Source organism: Oratosquilla oratoria, chromosome 20, assembly GCF_046742065.1.
Source record: "Oratosquilla oratoria isolate Oo_2021 chromosome 20, ASM4674206v1, whole genome shotgun sequence".
Lineage (NCBI taxonomy): Eukaryota > Metazoa > Arthropoda > Malacostraca > Stomatopoda > Squillidae > Oratosquilla > Oratosquilla oratoria.
This window is the reverse complement of record NC_134796.1, coordinates 3323411-3348020: the sequence shown is the minus strand read 5'-3', so window position 1 is coordinate 3348020 and position 24610 is coordinate 3323411. Positions and strand designations below refer to the sequence as shown.

At 39.6% G+C, this 24610-nt stretch overlaps 2 protein-coding genes across 10 annotated transcripts in view; one reads left to right on the top strand and one right to left on the bottom strand.

Moving 5' to 3' along the window:
- LOC143036376 (uncharacterized) overlaps positions 1-3203 on the bottom strand; it is an 89767-nt gene extending 86564 nt beyond the window's left edge. For 5 of the 6 annotated variants that reach the window (XR_012967348.1, XM_076203634.1, XM_076203635.1 and 2 more), the window contains exon 1: positions 3029-3202. Coding sequence is in view for 5 of the 6 variants with exons in the window: in XM_076203634.1 (XP_076059749.1) it covers positions 3029-3082 (54 nt within the window). In the remaining variant the exon portion in view is untranslated. Of the gene's footprint in view, positions 1-3028 lie in introns of all 6 variants that reach the window. The other variant, XM_076203636.1, reaches the window with a different exon arrangement.
- Positions 1669-21499, top strand: Nup50 (nuclear pore complex protein Nup50). 4 transcript variants are annotated; one of them, XM_076203639.1, is made up of 3 exons: positions 3837-3936; positions 5961-6017; positions 16847-21499. In XM_076203639.1, the coding sequence occupies exons 2-3, from the start codon at positions 6005-6007 to the stop codon at positions 18337-18339; spliced, it is 1506 nt and encodes a 501-aa protein (XP_076059754.1). In that variant the 5' UTR covers positions 3837-3936; positions 5961-6004; the 3' UTR covers positions 18340-21499. The 4 variants fall into 4 exon arrangements, with proteins under 4 accessions (XP_076059757.1, XP_076059755.1, XP_076059754.1 ...); XM_076203641.1 differs by lacking the exon at positions 5961-6017 and adding an exon at positions 5560-5597 and having other exon boundaries at positions 3850-3936; XM_076203642.1 differs by lacking the exons at positions 3837-3936; positions 5961-6017 and adding an exon at positions 1669-1688.
- Positions 21500-24610: the final 3111 nt, after the last annotated feature.

Genomic DNA, 24610 nt, shown 5'->3' with positions numbered 1-24610 from the left:
GTCACTAGAGCCTCTGGATCATCGACTACACAAAACCATGTAGTCATTACAATCTCTTAGGCGAGGAGACGATACGGAAATTATATAAATAAAGGAATAAATAAAGAAAGAAATATACGGAAATAATCCACCAGTTATGGAAGGCACCAAACTAAACGGCGCTAGCCACTCTGGAAGAAAATTACAGGTTAGTCATAAAGCTTCACGCGAGCCACTTTTATGACGCACCGCCGCGTCTCTCGTGAGATCTGGGCGGGAGCTACTCGTGAGATACATCGGCACTTGTAGCTCTAACATCTTCCTGCCTGGCCCGTTCCGTTCCCACAAGAAGTCACACCTACATGAGTACGGTTACGACAAAAATTGTGAACTGCCTCAAATTTCTCGTAACCTTGAAACGATTTGACTCGACAAGGATGGATTAATCAGTTAAAATCATCGTCAACGGTTGTTAACCGTCGGGCGATAGGCATGTACTGATAGGGTGTGATCAAAGACAAAGATGCAACAACGATCATTCCTGAAGTATAAAACGCTTGCTTGTTATAGGATGGCATAGCTTCTAACCTATAGGCAAAAGAGATCTCACTGCGATGTGGAACTGAGAGGGACAGAGTTAATACCCGTGGCTGGATGCTACACGATCAATGAAATGCCGGTTAAAACATTGCCAAAGGCAAATATAATCGCGCTGGTCTCGGGCGGATGATCCGTGTAGTGACAATTTTCCATTTATTTTGACTGCCAACAGCCTACTTTATTCATTTTCGTGGTCATTCGATAACATTTCGGTCATATTTATTCAATCATCTCCTTCTGTACCCTGTGGAATTTTTCCTTTTCCCCACCAAGTCATTTTATTCATCTGTGTGTCAACCACCCAGTAACGATAGAGATGGTTTCCATCAATGCTGTTTGGGGGTGTTATCATCGCGACATATATGTATTATGTATATAAATTCAAATTCAAATCTTAGACGACCTGCAGGCGTTGATTCATTTCCCAGATTCCCAGGTGCGATGGGCGTGTCATAACCGTGAAAAATTAGGAGGTAATAATACTGTACTGAGCTTGCCACTGACCCTGACTTTGAGAGCAATCAAATGCGACTCCGTGCAGCGGCCATAATCAACGATTGCGCAGTCATATTCATAACAGCGAATTACACTCCTAAAATGATGTAAAATACAAACAATGGATGCTGCTGCTGTAATGCAAAGTCAAACAAATACGATTGCTGGGACGTGCAGTGGGACATTATGTAAGGGAATTTGTGTCAACTGACAGATGAAGCCGCACTTGCCAGTAAAGTTGGATGCAGAATGATTTCTTCCCTTCAGCAAACTCATTCAAACTGAGACACATGAAATACGACGCTCAAAGCGCCAAAGATTACCCCATCTCAAAACAGCTCACTCATCAATGCACATAACATTTATACGTGATGTAACACGTACAAGTGTAATTGTATATTAATATCTATTAATTTACCCGTATATGGGTAGTCGCTTTGCCGTCTCCTAAAACACAAACCGGCAACTCGACTTATTCCCATTTTCTTTTATTCGATCAGCTGTTCCCTCACCTACTCCCACTCCCACATCCTCCCAAACCACCCGTCACCTTCCTTGGGAGTTTAGACCTTGCGTACAACCAACCTAAAAGCTCACACAGGCATGGCCAACACGTGAGCGAATTTACACGTTTTAATTCCTTCTCCACGCATTTTTCTTTCTTCCTAATGCCCTGTCTACATGTGACAGATAATGAAACACAGGCGGGTTGTCCCGCGGCTGGGAGAGTTGAACAATCATCAATCTCCTTGGTGGAGCATATACACCCCTCCCCCACCCCCCCGCCTGCAAATATCCTGTCCGCCGTTTAGGTTCGTTCACTCGATTTAATGGCTCTTAGAGCTCAGTGCTCGTGCTCTCTCAAGGCCAAATGCCAACTGTTTATCCCCGCATGCAGGCTACTTATTACTGGGGTTGGTGCCAGGCAAAAGAATTGTACAAAATATGTTTTCAATAGATAACAAATAAATACATATGCTGGTGATAAATGAATGAATGTTGTGCATGTCATGCATCACGTCAATTTTTATTTCACTTCCCAGATTCATATCCTAGTAGACAAGCAAACGTTCACCCAAAATAGCAATGCTCAAAACATTGTTTACTGTTTTTAAATACCACTGATTATGAATTTGCCAAACAGCCTCAATTTAAACCAGAAGCATATTCCGTCCTAACTTGATTAAATTATGCTAATGATATCCATGACAATTTGAGACAAATATATTCATATACCAATCGGTTACTATTACGTCACGATTTGCAAAGATGCACACAAAGAGATGTGGGTTTTAAAGCAGATGTAACATGCCAAGCGTCGATACGCAGCATCTTTCTTAGGACAATTAACTTGAGAAAGCGGCGTGCAACCAAGACGCCAACTCCAACTTAGCAACTTGGAAAATCAATAAAGAATCGTGGAAGCATATCAAACTATTTAGCAAAGTCAACTGAGGATGCTCATATTTCTCGATCACATTAACCCCACTCCGGCTAAAAGACCTTCCCTGTAATACATTACACTCTCATCCTGACACATTCATTTAACGATCGGGAGGGTTTCAAGACTGGAATGGATTTTGAGTATAATAAAAATGCAATTTACAAATAAACTTTCTCTGGGTCTTGAGATGCAGCGACTACTGGCCGCCGCCGCAGCAGCAGCAACAGCAGCAGCAGCCACAGCGTACACGCATGAGCCAGCATACATCCGTATTTTCCAAGCCTTTTCCCTCTTTATCTTTAGGTAAACAACACTAAATACACCTCAATCTTATTCAAACCACCTACTACTACACAACAAAATAGTTTATAATACTTGGAATTATGAACATTGCATATGTTAATTAAAAAGAATATCCCATTTCTACAACAATCAATACAGTTTGCGAGTGTTGTAAAGATAAGTTACTTGAAGTTTTTCCTATTTGTCAATTTAAAATGTCTTACTAACCTGATGCTTCTTGATAGCTAGCCACATTTGGTACTGCAGAACTTGCAGGTCCATCTTGATGTACTGTTTCTGTTCACAGAGTACTTATTAAAGTTTCATATCACTTAAAATTTACTACTTTGTCGGAGCTCGTCCTACACAGGTTGCTGATGTTCAGTTATTGTTGGAACGTTAGTCTTATCCAGTTGCACAGCTTGTCATCAAACTCTTCTAAAAGCTTGGTCATTGTTTCATATTCTTGTTTTGTATTTTATAATGATTTTCACCCCCAACATAGAAAAATACCCAAACTTAATTATCTTAGAAAAATTTAGAAATTATAATTTTTTCTTGAATCAATTTAAATTTTATTTCTATATCTCAACCATTCTATGGCAGTTTTCTGTGATATCAAGCATGAAAGTTTATTTTCTATGACAGGCGTCTAGTCTATATTGAAATATTTTAAGTATACACACTTTATATGCATTACACCGCATAAGTTGCACAATGGAACCAATATAAAAATGGCGGGAATATGTATTTCCTGATCTTTATGTGAATAAGAATGAAAACAAACACGTAGATCAGTCTTACATTACGTACTAATATTGCATTGTTAAAATAACACATATTTTTTCCAAAATAAATAAATAATGCAATACAATTATGGACTGACAAGCAACGTTTTATAAACATTTACAGATGGAAATTCCGATACTAGCGCCTATGTACAATCAAAACGTACTAATAATACTATGCGATCCTATTTTGTTTTTAAGCTATAGGATCGGTATAAATATCAGTAGGTCATTTTAGTTTCATATATTTTACCGACCACGAGTGGCACAATTATTGAAGTAGATGTAAACAATGTGTCAATTGTAACCACAGTTGATTTTTTGAGAAGGACATTCAGAAATCTACTGGTATGTATTTCTCTGATTCAGAAGTATATTGGCATGTGCCACTGTGAGGAGTATTAAAGTCACGAAAATCCGTGACTTTGGTGTAAAAATAATACAGTGAAGTTTTACATTTTGAACTGAAGGTATTCGGCAATTTGATTGAGGCCTAAATTTGGTTTGCTTGAGTAAAACCGACACCACCTAATTGTTACAACTACTGTAAGACAACACCAAATTGGCAAAACTGAACAAATATTTAGATGGAAGCATGAGTATGTGTATCGAACCCGTTTTCATTAGAAAATTATACAGGCAGTAACAGGCCACAGAATTGAGTTTTACAATCGTAATTCGGTTCTTTACTAAGTGTTATGTTATCATTATTGTTGTATTAAAAGTCAAATATAACTGTGTCAGAAAGATTCCTAAACAGCTATGACACTGCCAGGGCAGTTAGTAAAAGAATATTGACCATTACTCGTTAGACTAGACTAGTGACACCACCAGATAATTCATAACTGTCATAATGATAATCCTACATACATTTACCAATCATCCAATGGCTCTTTCTTCCTTACAAGGGAGGTAGTCAAAATCATGATCCTGAGTTGATTTATTAAATATGAAAAATGATAGTAATGATTTCAGAAGTTAACAATGATATGGAGTAAGGAGAGTACTGCAATTGTAATTTCAAAATTATACTCCACGAGATATCAATTGGCATATATATGTTTGTATATTTTAATGCTATACATTTCAGGAAATCTTATTTGTAATGTTAAAATTGAATTGTGGTGGTATTTATATTAATATATAACTATAAGCGGGGACTGGGAAGTCTTGGATGCACTTTACTTTTCCGGTACTATGGTATTGTACTAGAATTATACATTATTATCATTATTATACATATAATCGATAATTTCCCATAATGTATATAGTCTGTATACATTACGGGAAATTATTAATTATATGTATAATAATTAGATGAACTGAGTAAAGAATATTTGGACAATTTATAGTTTCACCCAGACATAGAATTTGATATGTGGCTTATGTGTTTCTGGTGAGAAATGTTGTGATATGAATGATGGTGTACATCATTTCCATCGCAAAACACTTAGTGAAGTCCACTCCAGCTACACAAGACTTCCTAACCGTAAACTAACGTTACCTCTGTTAGGTTAGTTTAGTTTACTTTACGGTTACCAAGTCTTGCGCGATTGGCTGCTTCAATCTATACTTACAATCGTTAGTAAACAAACATGGTGCCGCACGCAGTACCCGCTGATACGGGATATTTTTGTTTTTTATGGGTTTCTTTAGTCTTCATTTTACACTTGATTGGCAACACGCATTACTCCATTTATTAGTCTCCCCCACCCAAAAACCCCGATTTCACACATGTCCCCCCAGGTCGTTTGGGAGATATAGACATAAGTGCATAACTTCATTACTTAATTACTTCAAAAGTACGCATTTGTGACGGAAATGATGTACACCATCTTTCATATCACAACATTTCTCACCAGAAACACATAAGCCACATATCAAATTCTATGGTTGGGTGAAACTATAAATTGACCAAATATTTTTCTTGCATTTCACTATGATTTTATACCTTTGGTTTTTTATTCTTAGCTTGGGGATCAACAGTGGGGACTTGCATCCAAGATCATGTAAGGATCACATGATACTTTGTTTCCCATCATCAGAACCTGTCAACGCCTTCAATATGGGGTGCAACACAGTCTTTGGTTTATGATGTTTGTGTATATGTGTATTTTTGTAAGGATTTATTGTGGGGTTCCAAGGATAGGTTATCGTAGGTGTTTAAATGCTGATGGGGTTGTTTTTGTTGTATTTGTTGGGATGTGTTCATGTTATGTTAGAACTGAGTGGGATTAAGGGCTCATCTGTAGAACATAGTGCTATTCTTTAGGAAGAGTTTTAGTTTATAAGTGTTGATATTTTATCAGTATCTAAAGGCTCTAGGTCTTCTGCAACCCGTCAATCAGTCCATTGCTTTTGGTCTCTTACAGAAGGTACGTGGGCTTCAGATAACTCGACATCTCTGGGTGAGACCATGAATCATTCAGGTAAGATGGGTTATTGTCTGGAGGTCGTTAGTGTAGGGCATTGTAATATCCTCTTGTGTAGTGGTTACATCTGGGGCAGTTTAAATCAGTGGCCAAGCCTGTTCTGTTGGTGCTGTTGTAAAGCCAGATGGTGCCCTGTGTGAAAATGTGTCAGTCTTGTTCTTGTCAGTTGTGGGAGTTTTTTTTTTTTTTCTGATGCTTTATCTGGGGTTTGTGTTGGAGTATTGAGTTTGGTGGTCTGTCTTGAAGGGTGTGTTTATTGAGTGTGTACGTGTTTTGTCTGGTATAGGTGGTGGGTTGTCATTCTTTAGACTGGCTGAGCATTCCCGTCTCCCTGAGGAATGCTTTGGTTGGAATGGGGTTCTCCCATAAATCCCTCATAGTGTATATTTTGTTGTTGGCATTCGTGGTTATGTACAATCTAGTCTTCCAAGAGTTTGGGGGGTGGGGGGCAAACGGCCACAAGAAATCCCGACACCTGCCCTTACACAGGTGGCACCAATCACTGGGAGCAGCTTTGATTACCTGGACAAGTACCACAACCATAGGTAGTAGGTTGTTATAGGTGTTTTAGTAGTATGCTCTCTCTCTCTCTCTCTCTCTCTCTCTCTCTCTCTCTCCACTCTCCATCATTCTGTTGGTGGTGCTTTGTAAAATGTAGTGTGAAGGGTTCTGGTTTATAATTAAGTTCCTATCATTTTCATTTTATGTTCTTTTGGAAGGATTTCAATCTCTCTACCTAGGTATCCAATAGTGGTGGTTTTAGTGCATCTCTCCATTCTGTTGAGTTTGTAAATTATTTTTATTCATCCAGTTAATTGGTGTTGTCATTCCCTTGACAGAGAGAGCAGTTCCATCTCCCTTAGGAACACCACAGCTGGAACAGAGTTTTCCCACAAATCCTTTATGGAGTGTATATTGTGTTTTTGGCATGTATGATTGTTTTTGGCTACCTCCCTTGGAAGGGGGAAAAAGCCTTGGTATATGTATGTATGTATGTATGATTGTTTACAGTGCAATCTATCATAGTGTGGAGTTAAGTCTTGCATCCTGAACAGTTGTCTGTGATGCAGTCATCCAGTCTCTTCTGGTACATAGAATATGGATGGTGGCTGCACCACAGTCTGACCTGGTGGACCCTGTCCTCTTGGGGGAGAGGATTCAGAAGGAGGGATATCAGGGGGTCAGGCATGCAGCAACTGTTGTCTGGACCACAAGTGGATGAGTGCTTGAGGTTATGGATTATATGCTTTGTCTGGCTGTCTATGAAGGGTGTGTAGTCTTGATCTGTGGGGAAGTCTTTCCTATATCGAATGATGCATCAGTCGTCAGGGTGAAGGATGAGGTGGTTTGTCTGCAAAATAAGTTGTGAGTGTTTGCATAACCCTTTCTATATTATCATGCCAATGTTGGTGTCATGAGGCACAAGGATGCCAGCATAGGTTTTTTGTTTGATGGTTATAACCTGGACAAATGTAGATTTAAAAAGGAAATAGGCAAGAATTGGTTTACTAATAAGGTGGTCGACGATTGGAATAAACTTAGTAACCATGTAGTAAGCGCTGAAACTATCAGTTGTTTTTAAGAAACGATTAGACAACTTTATGGATGAGGATGACAGGTGGTGATGGATACGGAGCTGCCTAGTGTAGGCCTTATGGTCTCTTGCAGTCTCCTTCATTCATATGTTCTTATTATATTTGTTTTGTATAGTAGCTGAGTGACCCCTATATTTTGTGAACAGACTTGATTGCATTTTGTGGTTATTAATATTCAGGGTGAAAGAGAAGTAATACAGCTGTAACTTTATATTTTACGACATGCATATATTGATGCATCATCGTACATCAGGCAGCTGGCGCTGCACATTTGACTGTTGTGGTTATTGCTGCATGAGAGTGTGTTGTGTTACTGTTGGATAGTGTAATGCTGTTGAATGCCTTGTATAGTTTTTTGGTGTTTTTTCATGATTGTGTTGGCAAATGTTTGCCAATTTTGTTTTTTGTTTTTGTATTTTTGTTAAGTGCTTGTATTTGGTCTGTTGTTCTGAGGGACAAGTGTAATATTGTGTTTAAGTGTATTGTGTTGTCTAATGAAGCCTTGGATTTCGGGGGTAAAATTTTGTTTGTGTGATTTGCTGTTGCATCTGGGGATATATTTGTCTGTTTTGTATGGTTATATTGAAGATGTGCCCAGCGTCTATGTATGATTGGTGTATTTTTCAGTGTTTCAGATTGTTGTTCTGTCTCTTCAGTGAAAGCTTTCCAGTTTGCTCTTTTGTAATTGGTGTATGTGTGTCTGGCCAACTGAGGTGTATTGTGTTTTAGTAGTGATGATTGGAAGATGGTTTGATCCAAGGGCTCTGACCACATCCCAAGAATATGTTTGGAACAAGGGGGAACAGAAGGTGATATCAGGAGAGGAGGGGTATAGAGGGTTTGTTGTTCATGATGGTCAATGAATCAAGTTGTCTGCAGATCAAACCCTCTGTTTCAGGATTATTGACATACCAGGCCAACAACTTGGCGTTGAAATCACCACATAGGATAAGGTTGAGGATGGTGGCAAGTTGGTTGAGGTTAGGCCTAAAGTTGTTTGGAACTGAGGGTGCTGATTGAGGGGGTGTACCTGTTAAATATTGTGATTGTGGATTTGTTACCTGTGTAGATTTAGATTGATTGGGTCTCAGTGGTGCTCTTAAGCAAACGGCACTGATTATTCCTCCATCTTCTTGATTCTTGGGAACCATGCTGTGGAGGCATAGTCAAGAATGGTTCTTATGAATTGCTTGTGAATAATTATTTGAGTTTCTGTTGTCCAAATTCAATCTTTGTAATGTATTTAATAAGCAGGTGTGGGAAGAAAGTCATACAAGTATCAATTTTGAGGCCCAATGGAAGGTATTTGACCATTTGATTTTAATGTAGGGTGGTTTTTCGATTCATGGTTGTCTGGTTTGAATATTGTCACTATTGATTTCAGGGGTAAAGCTTCCATTCTATTATTTTTGAGAACTTGTTCCAGTTTGTTCAAATAGGCTTGGGTGTTCTTTGCTACTTAGTATTTACTTTAGGGGAGACCAGCAGCAACAGATTGATTGAAATATTGGGTGCTTTAGTTAAGCAATTGCTCCAAGTGCTTTAGTTTGATACTTGTACCCCCTCCTCTTCTTCATCCAACAAGTTGTTGATAAATACATATTAAATGTATTTCATCCAACCAAATTATGTTCTTGCAACTATTTATATTTTTTGTGCAATTTTATATGTACTATGATTATGCCTCCCTGAGACCAATGATGGGTTGCATGTGGTGGTCCTGCAAGGTAGTGAAGCTGCCCATTTTCAAAACCTTTCAACCCTCCTCACCTCAGGAGGTTGCAGCCCTGAGGGGATTACACTCTCCATCGACTTCAACTATATTTCCTAAACTTTTCATGCATTGGGAGATGATAACCAGCAACTGCTCAGCTGCCACTTTAAGCTAGTGACATAGAAATGGTCCCACACCAGTACAGCACAGACAGCAACCCAAAGTTTCATCCCAGAGAGATCTATGTGAGAGCCCGAGGGCCATTGCCAGCTGCTGGTGGTCTACAGTTTTTCCATTAAGTGAAACTCAAGGAAACTATTTTTATTAATGCCCCCCTCCATTCTGCCTATAATTTATAATATTCCAATCATTGTGTAGATTTATGAAAAAATGATGGAATCGTATATACATACATAAACCAAGGCTTTTTTCCCCTTACAAGGGAGGTAGCCAAAAAGGAAAAGGCATAAAATCATTCCCACCCATTCCATCCCTGAATACATTCCACACCCCTCCACCCTCCCTCCCATCCTAAAATCTTAACTAAGATATATGATAAAAATCATTCCCTCAAATTTTACTGAATGAAAAACCTGCAACCCTGCAAATGCTGTCAGCAATTCTTGTGCCCACTGAGCTCTCTGAGAAGAAACTTTGGATTGCTCTCTTTATTTTATTAGTTTGGGACTATTTTTGTATCACTGGCTCATGGTAATGGAAGGTGGGGAGCAGTCAACTCTCCTTCAACTCTCCATATGAGAAAAGGTGTAAGAAATACAGATTAATTTGGTAGATATTTTGGGCCCAGTCCAAAGACTATCATTTCCTCTGAGATGCATCTGATGGAGGGGAGGGATTGATGGATTTTGACAGTTTTGGAGGCTCACGACAAACAGGCTATGGGCTCCGTTTATGTGCTTCTATCCTTGTGGACAGTCTCACAGTGACTACAAACAGGTATCCTGTCTTAGTCCCTGAGATGTGATAGTTCACTGTTAAATATAAGTTGTGGATGAACCTGACATTTCATAAATGACTTATATGCAATCATTAGAAAGGGAATACAGTAAGTCCTCGTTATACGGTACATATGCGTTCCTGAAAACCTTACCGCAAATTGAAATTACCGTATACCGAACGCGGAAAGAAACTGATTGTTGTGGTGGCCACATGGCATGGTGGCGCTACGGTACGGGATAAACAAAACATGAGCGGATACTGTATCTGTGAATTTTTCTTACCATAAATAGAATTGAGGGTAGTAATTACCAAATACCGTAACTGTGAATTTACTGGATAAAGAATTACTGTAAGGAGGACTCGCTGTACTATGAAACTTTAGTGTATCAGTTTAAAACACCCTACATATTAAAGAGGTGCTGGAGAGTAAATGATCTGTGAGCTTCCAGAATAAAAGAATGAATTATGCCTTGTATAGAAGGAAGAGTGTAGAGGAAAGGGAGGCTTTTTGGATAGATTTAAAGGACAGCATAGAGGGTTTAGGGAAAAATGTCAATGTAGGAGATCTCGGTGCTAGGGTAGGAGATGAACCAATAGATGAGTAGTTGGGAAGTGTGGAGTTCGAGGGAAAATTTGTAGTGGAGAGATAATGATGATGATGATGGAGAAGTGTCTAGAGAGAGTTAAGGACTGGAGGAGTGCCTGTATAGTTCTGCTTTACAAAGGAAAAGGGAACAAGTGCGAGTGTAGTAGTTTCTGAGGGATCAGTTTGTTGAGTGTAGTTGGGAAGGCCTATGAGAGGATTAGGAAAGGAATAGTGTGGGTTTAGGAAAGGTAGGTGTTGCATGGATTAGATTTTTGTGGTAAGGCAGACAAGTGAGAACATGGAAAGAATGAGTGAAGAAAGATTAGTAAAAGAGGTGTGGAAGGAGTAAACATAAGGGGGCAACCAAGGACGAGATGGATGGATGGGGTAAAAGGAGCATTGGGAAAGAGGGGAATGTCTGTTTAGGAAGGGACAAGACAGAAGATAGAGGTGAATGGAGAATGGTTGTGTATGGATGATGCTGTGGTGCATGGAAGGGAGTGGGTGGGGGATGGGGAGGGTGAAGGAGCGAGTGTAAATAATATTTTGATGCAGACCAAAGCAAAGGGATTTCTCCTCTTTTTCTCTATAAGGGGACAGAGAGTGGTGGAGGTGGGGGTCACTGATTAAATGAAGCAGCCTTGCTGTGGATGTGCTGCGTCTTGCTACATTGCCTCTTACCCAGGGCAGTGGGTGAGATGCAGGGATGACCCATCATCCAGGAGGAGCCAAGATAAGAGGGAGGGAGGGAGGGGGTGAATGGGAGTGGATTTTATGCCCTTGTTTTTAGCTACCACCCTTGTAAGGAGGAAAAAAGCCTTTGGTATATGTATGTATAAAAGGATCAGTACAGATTTTCTTACTGAAGTGGTGCAACACAGATATACAGTATAGACTGTCACCAGCCAGGGTAAAGGAAAAATGCTATCCAGTATAGGTGTGGGTACAAAGGACAAGCTAATTTATGTATGAGTTGCAGAACTATCTAAGGAAAATAGAATATATAAAAGGACTTTTTTCTTCTTCTTCTTCTTTGTCATTGTCTCCTCCTCCTCCCCCTCCTCCTCCTCCTCCTCCTCCTCCTCCTCCTCCTCCTCCTCCTCCTCCTCCTCCTCCATCATTCTTAAAATTCATATTGACTCATGGGGCTTCATCACAAAACTTTATGTATAACAGGTATCTTTCTTTAGAATACAGAGTTATGGTTTGTTTGAACTTTTCAAGGTTTTGTAAAGAGATTTGGATTTCACTATATTTGTAACTTGCGTGCTGACAGGAAACCATTCAGTCCATAGTGAGTTCAGATGTAAAATAATAGATTGGTAATCAATTTGATAAAGAGGTCAATAAGGATGTAAATATGCATTTTAGAAGATAATTATGAACTGTTTCTTCAGTAGTAAATTGAGCAACAATGGTCATTAAGTTATGACATGGGATACCAGTAATATTAGTTACCATGGTATACTACCTTGGCATAGGTCATATGATCCAACAGTCATTACTTTGTATGTTTTGGTTACATCTCAAAGAAAGGGGTACATATAAATTTGTGATGAAGGTCAAGTCAGTCACACAATACTTACGTTCTCTGAAAGGGGACCCCACTGCCCCCAGATTTCCCATGGCCGTCGGTTCAGCTCAGGAGTCACTTAGTAAAGAGATTTTATTTAACCACCAGGAGTGAAAGACCAACAGTAGGTGTTCTGAAGGTTTTGGAAAAGAAGTCTTGACATTGGTGTGTTAGCTTGCAAAGCAGTGTGGCTTCAGATAAGAAATTTACATGTAAGGTTTTTGTGAAGGGAAAATATCGGCTTCAATAATCCTATTCTATAAGGTATTACAAAAGAACAAGGCTCCTATTGTTAGGAAGACTGGCCAGTAGAAAAGCAATAATGGATTCACCTTTGCATTTTTCCAATTGTGTAATGATTACCGAGGCATCCTCCAGGTGAATGTGTATTAGATAAATGAAACAGGAATTTTAAGGCTGCAGTTTATTTTAGTATTCCTCATACCAATTTTTTTATGTTGAAATTAGTTACAGGCTTCAATTATTAAGGAAGTCCCTGCAGTGAAAAGTTGAAATTTATTTATAATTTTATTTCTCTATCCCTTTCTCTCCTCATTTCTCTCTCTCTCTCTCTCTCTCTCTCTCTCTCTCTCTCTCTCTCTCTCCTCCTACATCCTGAAGAATTTGTTTATTGCAATTACCTAGTTCAGTCAGTCTGTTGTGTCTGGTCTCTTACAGGGTACTTGGGCTTTTAGATAACAACAGTAGCCTCAGGGTTGTTACACAAGTCACTCATAGGAGAAGTATTGTGTTGCTGTCAAGAGATTATCATTGAATAATGATAATAATCAATTTATTTGGCAAAGAATTGATATACATGAAGTGCAGATGATGACAAGAACACATAGTTCGAAATAATAATTGCAAATTGCCGAGGATAGCTCAAAAAAGCATGTACACTTATTTCCATTGTGGTATTCATTAGATTGTCACTCTACACTAAGTTACACAGACAACATACGTAGGGCGTTGAGGGGACCAGAGACAATCATGAGTAATACCAGTCAGTACACATATGACACAAACATTGTTATAGTTTTGCTAATATCACTAAAATGTTCATTACACATAGGATATTGAGACCAATGGCATTGTAGACTGAGGTGCTTTGTGTCTTCTGTGTGATGGTTGCATCTAGGGCAGTTTGAGTCTGTGGCCTGGCCTATCCTGTGTTGCTACTCTAATGCTGGGTAGTGTCCTGAATGCAAGCATGCCACTGCGATTCCTACTTCACTTAGAGGTTTTTCTGTATGGGTGTGGTAGTGGAGTATTGAATTTGTTGTCAACCCCTCCCCCCCCCTTCTCTCTCTCTCTCTCCCTCCCTCCCTCATCATTTTAATTTCACTGTGCAAGTGAACAATTGGGGTGGTTTTAGTGCAGGGATGGACAAACTACAGCCTGTGGCCCCATGGGCTCGCCAAGATCAAATTATATATATATATATATACACATATATACACATATATACATACCAAGGACTTTTCCCCCCTTACAGGGGAGGTACCCAAAGTCAAAGGTATTAATCCACTCCTACCCATTTCATCCCCACATGCTGCACCCCCCATTCACCACCCCTCCCTCCCTCTTTTCTTGGCACCACCTGAATGATGAGTCATCCCTGCATCTCACCCACTACCCTTGGTCAGAAGCAATGTAGCAAGACACAGCAAGGCCACTTCATTTAAGCAGCTGTCCCCCTATCCGTCCTCTCATGCAAAAAAAAAAAGACAAATTCCCTCAGGCTGCATCAAAATATCATTCACACATACTCCCTCACCTACTCCCCCCCCCCCATGCATCACAGCATCATCCATACACACCATTCTCCACTCACCCCTATCTTCTGTCTTTTCCCTTCCTTCCTTAACAGACATTCCCCTCTTTTCCAGTGCCCCGTTATATATATATATTGGGAGTTACTTTGTTCTTCAGATAAATGTGTTTGATGTAAAGTTTCTACCTAAATATGTGAATTTATATATATATATATATAATGATTTTTTTTTTTTTTTTTTTTTTTTTTTTTTTTTTTTTTCTCTCTCCTTACACAGGGGGTAGCCAAAAAGAAAAAGGCATAGAAACCACTCCCACCCATTCCATGCCCTACATACTCCACTCCCCTCCACCCTCCTCCCTCCCTCTTATCTTGGTACCTCTTGGAATAAAGAAGAGAGATCTACTAACCATCTATAGAATTATGAAAGCATGGAAGTCCTTGATAGAGATGATTTACTAAAGTGGGATAAAAGAAAAACAAGAGGACATGAAAAGAAACTTGAAAAGGATAGTTACAGAAGATATCTGGAAAAAAAAATAGCTTCCCACACAGAGTGGTAGATATCTGGAACAAATTGAATGAAGAAACAGCGAGTGCAAAAACTATACAAGAATTTAAGATCAAACTGGATGCTGAAAGATACAAAAGCAGGTCACTACGAGCATAGCTCTCTTCCCGTGAAATACATACACTCAATCCTCCACTTAATGGACAAATGCATGCAAGGACCGATCCGTTCCTGCCAAATGTTAACAGAATGGACTGGGTCGGTATATATCGAACAAATGATCGTTGCTGGCAATTTGGTACGGTATACATGAATTGGTTTATTTTACTGTGCCTGAAAATTATATGGTAATATTGTATCATTGATTAGTTTAAACACACACAGCAGGTAGATATGGAAAAAAATTAACAGAAATTTCTTCGCTGGGTGGCATGGTGCAGTTATGGGTTGATGTAACACTAAATTATTGTTCAACAATGGATGAATGACTTGGATTAAACAACTGAACACAGTAACAGATGATTGGGCCATCACCTGGCTCTGTAACAGATGGAATATTTTGTACGCTAAATTTAGGATCCAATGCATTGGCGTATGTTAAATGGAGGGTCAAGTGTATATGTATGTGTGTATTTACCTAGTTGTATTTTATGGGAAGAAAGATATGCTTGTAGTGACCCATCTTTGTATCTTTCAGCATCAAGTTTGTTCTTAAATTCTTGTATAGTTTTGCACTCACGATTTCCTCATCCAATTTATTCCAGATATCCACCACTCTGTGTGGGAAATATTCTTTTTCAGATCTCTTCTATAACGATCCTTCTTAAGTTTCTTTTCATGTCATCTTGTTTTTCTTTTATCCCACTTTAGTAAGTCATCTGTATCGAGGACTTCCATCCCTTTCATAATTCTGTAGTGTTTGTGTGTACATATATATATATATATATATATATATATATATATATATATATATATATATATATATTTTTTTTTTTTTTTTTTTTTTTTTTTTATGAAGTTGCCCTTAATATCTGGCCATCTGCATAAGAGAATACTTTGGTTCTGGTTGTTGGGATGGTATATTGCTTAAGAAGAGATGGAATATCAAAGATTAATTGTTGCACCCTGGGGTTTTCCATTGTATGTTTTTGTCTCAAATTTTGTTTTTTGCATTACTCTGTACTGTCTTCCTTCTGTGAAGCTGGTTAGCCATGGCTTGTCAGAGGTATGAATGTCTCTCTGAATAATCTTTTTGGATAGTGTGTACCTTGTCAAATGCTTTATGGCTATGGCAACCATAACTGTTACTACTGGTGTGACTTTCTTGTTAAATCCTTTGGGTGCGTGTGAGGTGCGAGCAGTATGCAGGAATAGTGACCCTCTTTTAATCTACTTTTGTTACAGGAGGTAAGTAATTTTGTTTTGATTCTTTCTACAGCCAGTTGTTCTGTCAGCTTGGATATTGTTGATATTGGTGAAATTGGTCTGTATGATGCAGGGTTTTCAAGTTTTGGTCTTGGTATAGGAATTATATGAGCTCTCTTTCCAGATGTTTGGGATTTTGATGTGTAACCAGGAGCAGTTGATGCTGTTTCACCAAAGATTTTGTCTGGACCTTCAGCATGAGTTTTTTTCTTTTTTCATTTCCTTATTGGCCCTTCTACATCTGTAGTAGTGAAGGAAAACTGCTGTATGTTTTATATGATTGCATATGAATTATGAAGGACAGACACTAAGGGATAGTAACACAATATGATAAGTTGGCATTCACCTCCTCCTCCTCCTCCTCCTCCTTTAATGTATAGCAGATGAAGCCATATGTACTGTATGCTATACATACATATACCAAGGCTTTTTCCCCCTTACAAGGGAGGTAGCCAAAAAGGAAAAGGCATAAAATCATTCCCACCCATTCCATCCCTGAATACATTCCACATCCCTCCACCCTCCCTCTTTTCTTAGCACCTCCTGGATGACGGGTCATCCCCGCACCTTGTCCACTGCCCAGGGTCAGAAGCAGTGTCGCAAGACACCGTATGCCAACTACATATAAAAGTATGCATGTCTTACCATTAAGACAGTTCATTTATGTACTTGTGGATCTTGTTTTCAGAAATGGCAAAAAGAGGAGCAGCAAAAAGAGGCGCAAACAAGGAACTCACCCATGACAACTGGAACGACGAGGATGAACCGGAGGAAATGGGATGTTTTCGGCAAGCATCAGATGATCAACTCGCAGGGCGTCGCATAAAGAAAGCCCGTAGACGAGGAGTAGTCGGCGAGTCTCCAAGTATGGGGGTCTTCAAGTCATTTCAAGGATTTTCCAAGAAAGACGCACCAAGTACAGCAACATTCAGTTTTCTGAACTCAAAGACTTCAGGAACCACACCACCAAGTTTCGGCCTTAGCACAGACAATAAAAAAGATGATGACTCCTCAACAAAGCCATCTGGTTTTAGTTTCTTGTCTGCTTCAAAAAATTCAAGTACTTTCTCGTCTTCTGTCAAGACTGATACTGAGAAAAAAGATGAGGAAGACCTTGCCTCTGTTGAAACTCCAGATGATTCACCCAAGACTAATGGGTTGAGTTCAAGCCCACCTGGAACCAGTAATTCTGGAAGCAAGAGCACAGTGTATTTAGCCAATCTGAAAGCTCTGAACCTTGCTGTGTTGTCTTGGATTCAGCAACACATCAACAAGAATCCATATGTGAACCTTATGCCTGTATTTGAAGACTACAAGAAACACTTTGGAGAAGTAGTTTCTAAATACAAACCTGAATCTGAAAGCGAAAGTGACCCAGAATCGGCCAAAGAGTCTGATAAGATGGATGTCAAAGAGGAGCCCAAAGAGTCTGAAGAGAAACCAGCACCAACTACCACCAACCTCTTCAGCACCACTTCCACCGTTACTAGCAACAGCACTGAAAAGGTAGACAAGCCAGCGGTATTTTCGTTTAGTCCAGTGAAGACTGTGGGGGAGGAAAAGAAGCCTACAATTACCTTTGGTGCTAGTACCAACTCTTCGTTGTTCACTTTCGGAAAGACTCCGAGTACCACTACTGGTTCTTCTTCTCTCACCTTTGGTAATACCACCTCAGGCGCTACAACAAATTTCTTTGGCAGCTCAGGTGAAGGAACCAAAACAGGATTTAGTTTTTCGTCTGGATCAACATCTGCAACCACAACACCGGCTGCAGAAACCCAAGCAGAAGACCAATATGAACCCCCGAAAGACGAAGTAGTACAAGTTAAAGAAGATGATGCTGTGTATGAGAAGAAGTGTAAATTATTTTATTCCAAACAGGGTCAGTATGTGGAAAAGGGGGTTGGTATGCTGTACCTGAAACCTGCCCCGGGTGAAAAGACTCAACTAATTATCCGTGCAGATACTAATTTGGGCAACATTCTCTTGAACATCATATTGAATTCCTCCATTCCAGCACAACGTGTGGGTAAGAACAATGTCCTGATTGTCTGTGTTCCCAATCCACCTATTGACCTAAAGGCATCAGAACCTCCAGGACCCACCAGTATGCTCATACGTGTCAAGACTGGAGATGATGCAGATGAATTGCATAGCAAAATTGAGGAACTAAAGAAGTGACGTAGGAAATGTGAATATTGATTAAAAGAGTAGATGTACAGATCTGTGTTAGGACTGGAAATGACTGGCCTGGGTGGTTGTGATGGGCTGGAGACATGAATGGAGAGGATATTCTTACAATACTGATCAAGAGAACACCTCACAAGTTTGCTTGATACTTTTCTATTGGATGTGATGGCTTCGTTGTCAGGAGCTTGTTGATATACAGCACTCTACAAAAGTTTGGGCTGTAGGACCCAGGGTGGAACAAACTTGTGTCCAAAAAAGAATGGCGGTGTTTGAATTTTGCCATAGGTCGGGAGTGAGTTGGATGTCGTCACAGCAGTCCTCTGCTTCTCGCCATCTTCAACTAACTGATGCTTGTTGCTTGCTTGGTTGTGGTAGGTTGTGCAGGTGCTTGCTCCTGACTCCGTTATTTCCCTTGCATTTTTTGTGGCCATACTATGTTATCAGAAACTATTGCCCATTATTGTTCTAAAAAAAGGTAGAGAAGCAAGCTAAGGAAATCGCCCATTGCACATGCGTGAAAATCATTTTCTTCGCAGGGCAGTGGTTAGGGTACTTGAGCTCACGTACACATTGACATGCATACAAACACTTCACTAAACACACCACTGTTTCTTTCATGTGCTGAAATACAAGGAAACTTCACTAAGTCTCGTAATAATTTCAGCACACCTAGAGGTCTTACAAGGCCTACTAGATCGATTTTTCTAGGTTGGTATGACATCACACCTTTCCTCCTACTGCCTTGCTGTATAACGTCAAACAACATGGCTACAAAGTTGATCACCAATTTCTTTAGTTTACCTCCTAGCATCCCTAAAAGGAATAGTCTGGGTATTAGTTTCTGATGATAACTTTCACCTTGCCCAAAGTAAAGCTACAAACATGACAATTGCACACATACATATACCAAAGGCTTTTTCCTCCTTACAAGGGAGGTAGCAAAAAAACAAAGGCATAAAATCCACTCCACCCATTCCATCCCCACATACTCCACTCCTATTCACCCTCCTCCCTCCCTCTTATCTTGGCTCCTGGATTACAGGTCATCCCTGCATCTCACTCACAGCCCTGGGTCAGAAACAGTGTCGCAAGACACAGCATAGCTACAACAAGACCGCTTCATTAAATTGGTGAACCCCCCTCTCTGTCCCCTCATGCAGAAAAAAAGGTGAGGAGAAATCCTGTTGGGCTGTGCCAAATTATTTTTCACACATAATCCTTCACCCCTCATCCCCCACCCCACTCCCTTTCATATAGCACAGCATCATCCATACAAAACTGTTCTCCATTCATGCCCATCTTCTGTCTTCTCCCGTCCTTCCTCAACAGATATTCCCCTCTTTCCCAATGCCCCTTTTACCCCATCCATCCATCTCACCCTTTGTGCCCCCCTCTTGTTTACTCCTTCACACACACAAAAAAAAAAGAGGATGGGTGAATAATGGCAGCATTTGGAGCTTGTACTTTCATTACCTGTCACTATCACGGCCAAGCAAGTGTACGGGTGGCTAATGACACACAAAAAAGTTTAATGGAGTTTATGCAAGCACTGACATGCATACACTTCCACGACTAGAGAAAGACTGGCGTCGCTGGGGCACGCCACGATTCGCGGCAAACATACCCGGTCGCATGGTTTGATTACAAAAATTCCCACGAAATATACAATAATAATTATACATATATATAAATAAATAAACACAACGGGAAATATACATAAAAACACAAGAAAGGTCACCATTACACAAGCCCTAAGTATTAGTTTCCAGGAGCAAGAAGCAGAAAGGTGCTATAATGTCATGTAGCCTGCCCAAAAAACTCGTGATAAAATTCTACCACTCCCAACAATATTATTCTTTTTTCGGACTTAATTTTGTACCACCTCGGGTTCTCCTACCCAAACTTTTATCATGTACTGTTGCTGACACTCAGTCGCCCTTATTAAGGATGACTTTTGTCGTAAATGTAGTAATCGTACTGGTACCTTTGTGTTGCCAGGCTTGAAAATTCTTAATTCTTCTGTTTCTTCTTTATTTCTATATTCTTGAAGTTATGTGATATATGAAGTGTTCAGAGGATGGAACCCAGCCCTCGTATTTAGTCCCATATTTTTGCAAATGACAGCTTTCCATAATTGAACTTGCCATATGTCACAAAGTATGACTGTTTCCTTTATTCCAGATAATTCAAACCTTCGAAATTGAATTTTGTCTTAAGTTTGGTGCATATGGCGTGTATACCTTTGCGTTTGCATCATATGTAACAGTTTGTGCAGTGAGTGATGTGCGGGTGAGTTTTGGTTTTGTATTTGAGGAGTTTAATTTGTGCCGTAAATGTTATAGGGTTGGTAAATAGCAGTATGAATATTGTGGTTTTTTAAATTAATTTTGTGTTTTACATTTCCTAGTATGTTTAGGCACTTTTCTCCACTGTCATGTTAATGACAAGTTAAAATCATATTGTTGATGGGGACACTCCATTACTTAGCAGCACAGACAGGTCATGCTGTTTGTGAAGTGTAACTGTTGGGTCATATCTCAAAATAATACTATATAGGATTGTAGTTGGAGTTGTGTATGTATGTGTGTGCAGTTGCACAATTTCAGTTTTGTTCGGACATTTTTACAGCCACACCCACAAAAGCGTAATTGCAATTATGCAAGCAGTCGTAAGTGATTGCATGCATCTTGTATGGTATGACTCATGTACAGGTTCATGAACGAGTGTAAGTGCCATGTTGTGTCATTGTGTTTGACTCTTCCAGGTCCTTTCATTTAGCTACCTGAATAGTGTTACTGCAGTACATTTTTACCTCAAAAAATGTATATCCAAATGAACCAGACCAACATTTTTTAGCTTAAGAAGAAAGATTCATGAGGTCTGGGAATAATGATATGGGTAATTTTCTTAAAAAAAAAAAAAAAACACTTATGGCATTTATGGCTATGGTGCTATTTGTGGTGAAGAGATTTAGTAAGCATTTCCTTGGTATTATGAAATGTGTCCATAAATTTGTCACATGGTTCATTGATGTGTATTACCTAGTTTTAGGTGAGGATAACCTAAACAACTATGTTGGTCTGGTGGATAGTGTGTGAAGGAAGGAATCAGGTTATACAGGTGACAATTAAAATATACTGTTTTAAGTTTGGTTCGTCTTTCTTTATTCTGCTCAATACCATATACATCACACGTGCATTAAGGGAAAATGTGGTGCAGCTGGGCAAGATGCAGGGATGACCCATCATCCAAGAGGAGCCAAGAAAAGAGGGAGGGAGGGGTGGTGGATGGGATTTGGAGTATTTGGGGATGAAATGGGTGGGAGTGGATTTATGCCTTCGATTTTGGCTACCTCCTTTGTAAGGGGGAAAATGCCCGTGGTATATGTAAGTTTAGTTGGTCTATCCCACTCAGCACTATATACTTTACATGTGCATTATTAGGGGAAAATGTGGTGCAGTTGTAAATATTTTTGCTACTGAATGAGTTGCAGCTGAATAGAATAGCATGACAGAAGTCACAGTAAAGAGATGGAATGGGTTAATCAAGACATTTAATCTTTACTACCGAGGAGTCTGAATAAAACCACTTGACAGCAGCCAAAAAAAAAAAAATCTTGATATTTAAAGGATAGCTGAATCATGCTTCAGAGAGTTATTCAATGATAATATAATTGTTCCCTTGAGTTTTACCGAATGGAAACCCACAGCTGGAAATGGTCCTCACCCTCTCATAGATCTCTGAGAAGAAATGTTGGACCATTATGTATGTTGTATTGGCATGGTAATTGTGTCATAGGATTATAGTAGTAGGGTGATAGTGACAATTGCGAGTTGTCGGATTAACTTGTGTGAAAAAGTGGACAACATACAATTGAAATTGATAGATACTTTGGGCTCATTCTGGAGACAAGGCATCTTTCATGACTTTTCCAAATGTTTTTGATAGGTAAAAGGGATATGGTTTTTGACATCTCTCTCAAAATCACCACTGGTAACTGTTGTTGGTACCTTGGTTAGGTTTGTGCTAGCTTATTATAAAATTTTAAGTATGCAAATTTTGACAATCCCAGAGGTGATTAAGTTGTATATATTAAGTAAAGAAGTGACCACCCCATGTTGTCATTATTTCTCACTTGTGAGAATTAGGTGGTAACCATCTAATAAAGAAGCTTGAAGAAAGTAATAGTTTACTTGACAGTTTCTGAAGTGTGAAAGGGAGCCAAGAAGTGCCATGGTCATTAGTATTTATATACGCATATGCGAATAAATCACAAAAACATGGGATTCACAAAATGTGTAATAAAACCACATGGAAAATGAAATGAAAGGTGACCAATCATTTTCGTCTATTTAAGACATTTTCAAAGGTCTTAAGTAGACGAAAACATTCGGTCACCTTTCATTTTATTTTCCAAGTGGTTTTATTACACATGTACAGACTCACCAAAGGCCCATACCCTAATCTAATGAGGTGGCTGATTCAGATCAACTTATCACTCCATCCCAGTAGTCTTTGATCAACTATATCTTCCCACTCCCTTTCCACTCCACTCTGCCCTATCTCATTTTTCACTCCAGCCATCCTAGTAACCCCCACCATATTATTTATACTTTTTGCCTCCATTACATTCCAACTCTCTGCCCCGTAGTGTCATAGGCACAATCACCCCTTCATATACTTTTCTCTTTGGGTCCATCCCCAGAAACCTAATTCTTATGATATTTTTCATTCCCCCAAAACATTTACTTGCTTCCCTCACTCTACAATTTACCTCCAACCCCACTCCTCCATTACCTACCACTGGTTCCCCTAATCAAAGCTACTTTCTCCCAGCTTCTATCCTTTAAGACTTATCTCCAACTCATTGCCACCCTCACCCCATGTACATCTCATGACCTTACTTTTATTCACATTTACATTCAACTTTTGGCTACCCCCCCCCCCATGTAGGGGAAAAAAAGCCTTTGCATATGTATGCATGTACATTCAACTTTCTCACATACCATCTTGAATTGCTTTAGACCCTCTTCTGATCCAGCCACGAGCACAGTGTATTTTGTAAAGAACTACTGACTTACTTCCCATTCCCTTCCACTTGAACTTTCTCCAATCCTTTGCCCATCACCCATGCATTTACCTTGAATACCACCCCATCCAGGTATGTGTTGAACAAACATGTTCCTCTCCAGATTCTCTTGGTTAACACCCACCCATATGCCTCTTAATTATACTAAAGAAACTGATCCCTCTAAATCTACCACAATCATATATGTCCCCTTTCCCTATGTAAAGTGGCACTGTACAAGCACTCCTCTAGTCCTCTGGCATATTGTCCTACCATAAGCACACATTAAATACCCTCATTATCCAAGCCACTCCAACAGTTCCTTTCTTTGTCAGACGCACTACATGACACCCATTAAACCCAGGTGCTTTGCCAGCTTATATAACTTTTAGTGCTCTTTGTATAGTATTCTTCTATAGCCTCATCATTTTATTCTCCCATCTCGGTCATTTTCCTATCATCTCCACTGCCACAATCAACCAATCCCCATCCTCCACATTCAACAATTCCTTAGAATACTAACCACTAACATCTGGCCATCTGTACCTTTTCCTTTCTGCCTGGCCAACCCCTTCTCACCCTCTTCACTTTCTCTCAAAATATCTATTCTTTTATAATTTCTCTGTCAGTCAACTCCTTCCCCATTTTACATGTACCCTCCTCTTGGCCTTTCTTACCTTGTGTTTTGCTTCTCTCTTGTATCTCATATGTTTCCTTTAGTCAGCCTTGCAACCAATCCTCATATGCTCGTTTCTGTTCATTACTGCCTTCACCTCCCAGTCCCACCATTCACTACTTTTCCTTTTCCCTTCCACCTTCATTGTCCCACATACCATCTTTGCACATTATATGGCTTTATTCTTGAAACATACCCATTCATCTACTGCCTACCTCCTATCCCTCACCACATCTCACAGCTTCTCATGGTACTTTTTATCCTCATTCAATTTGTTTACTCAACACCACCTCCCTTTTCCTCTATTCTCAATTTCCCTTCTCATAAAAAATTACCTGACAATCTCTTGCTCTTGCCTGAAAAATTAATGTCCAGAACACTTCCAATTCTTCCTTTGGGTACCACTACCCTTTTCCATATATACTTATACTTGGCTTTCTTCTTAAACACTGTTTTTGCCATGAACACTCCCTTTCTAAATGAATCACCATCATTTTTCCACAGTTCTTACCTGGCAC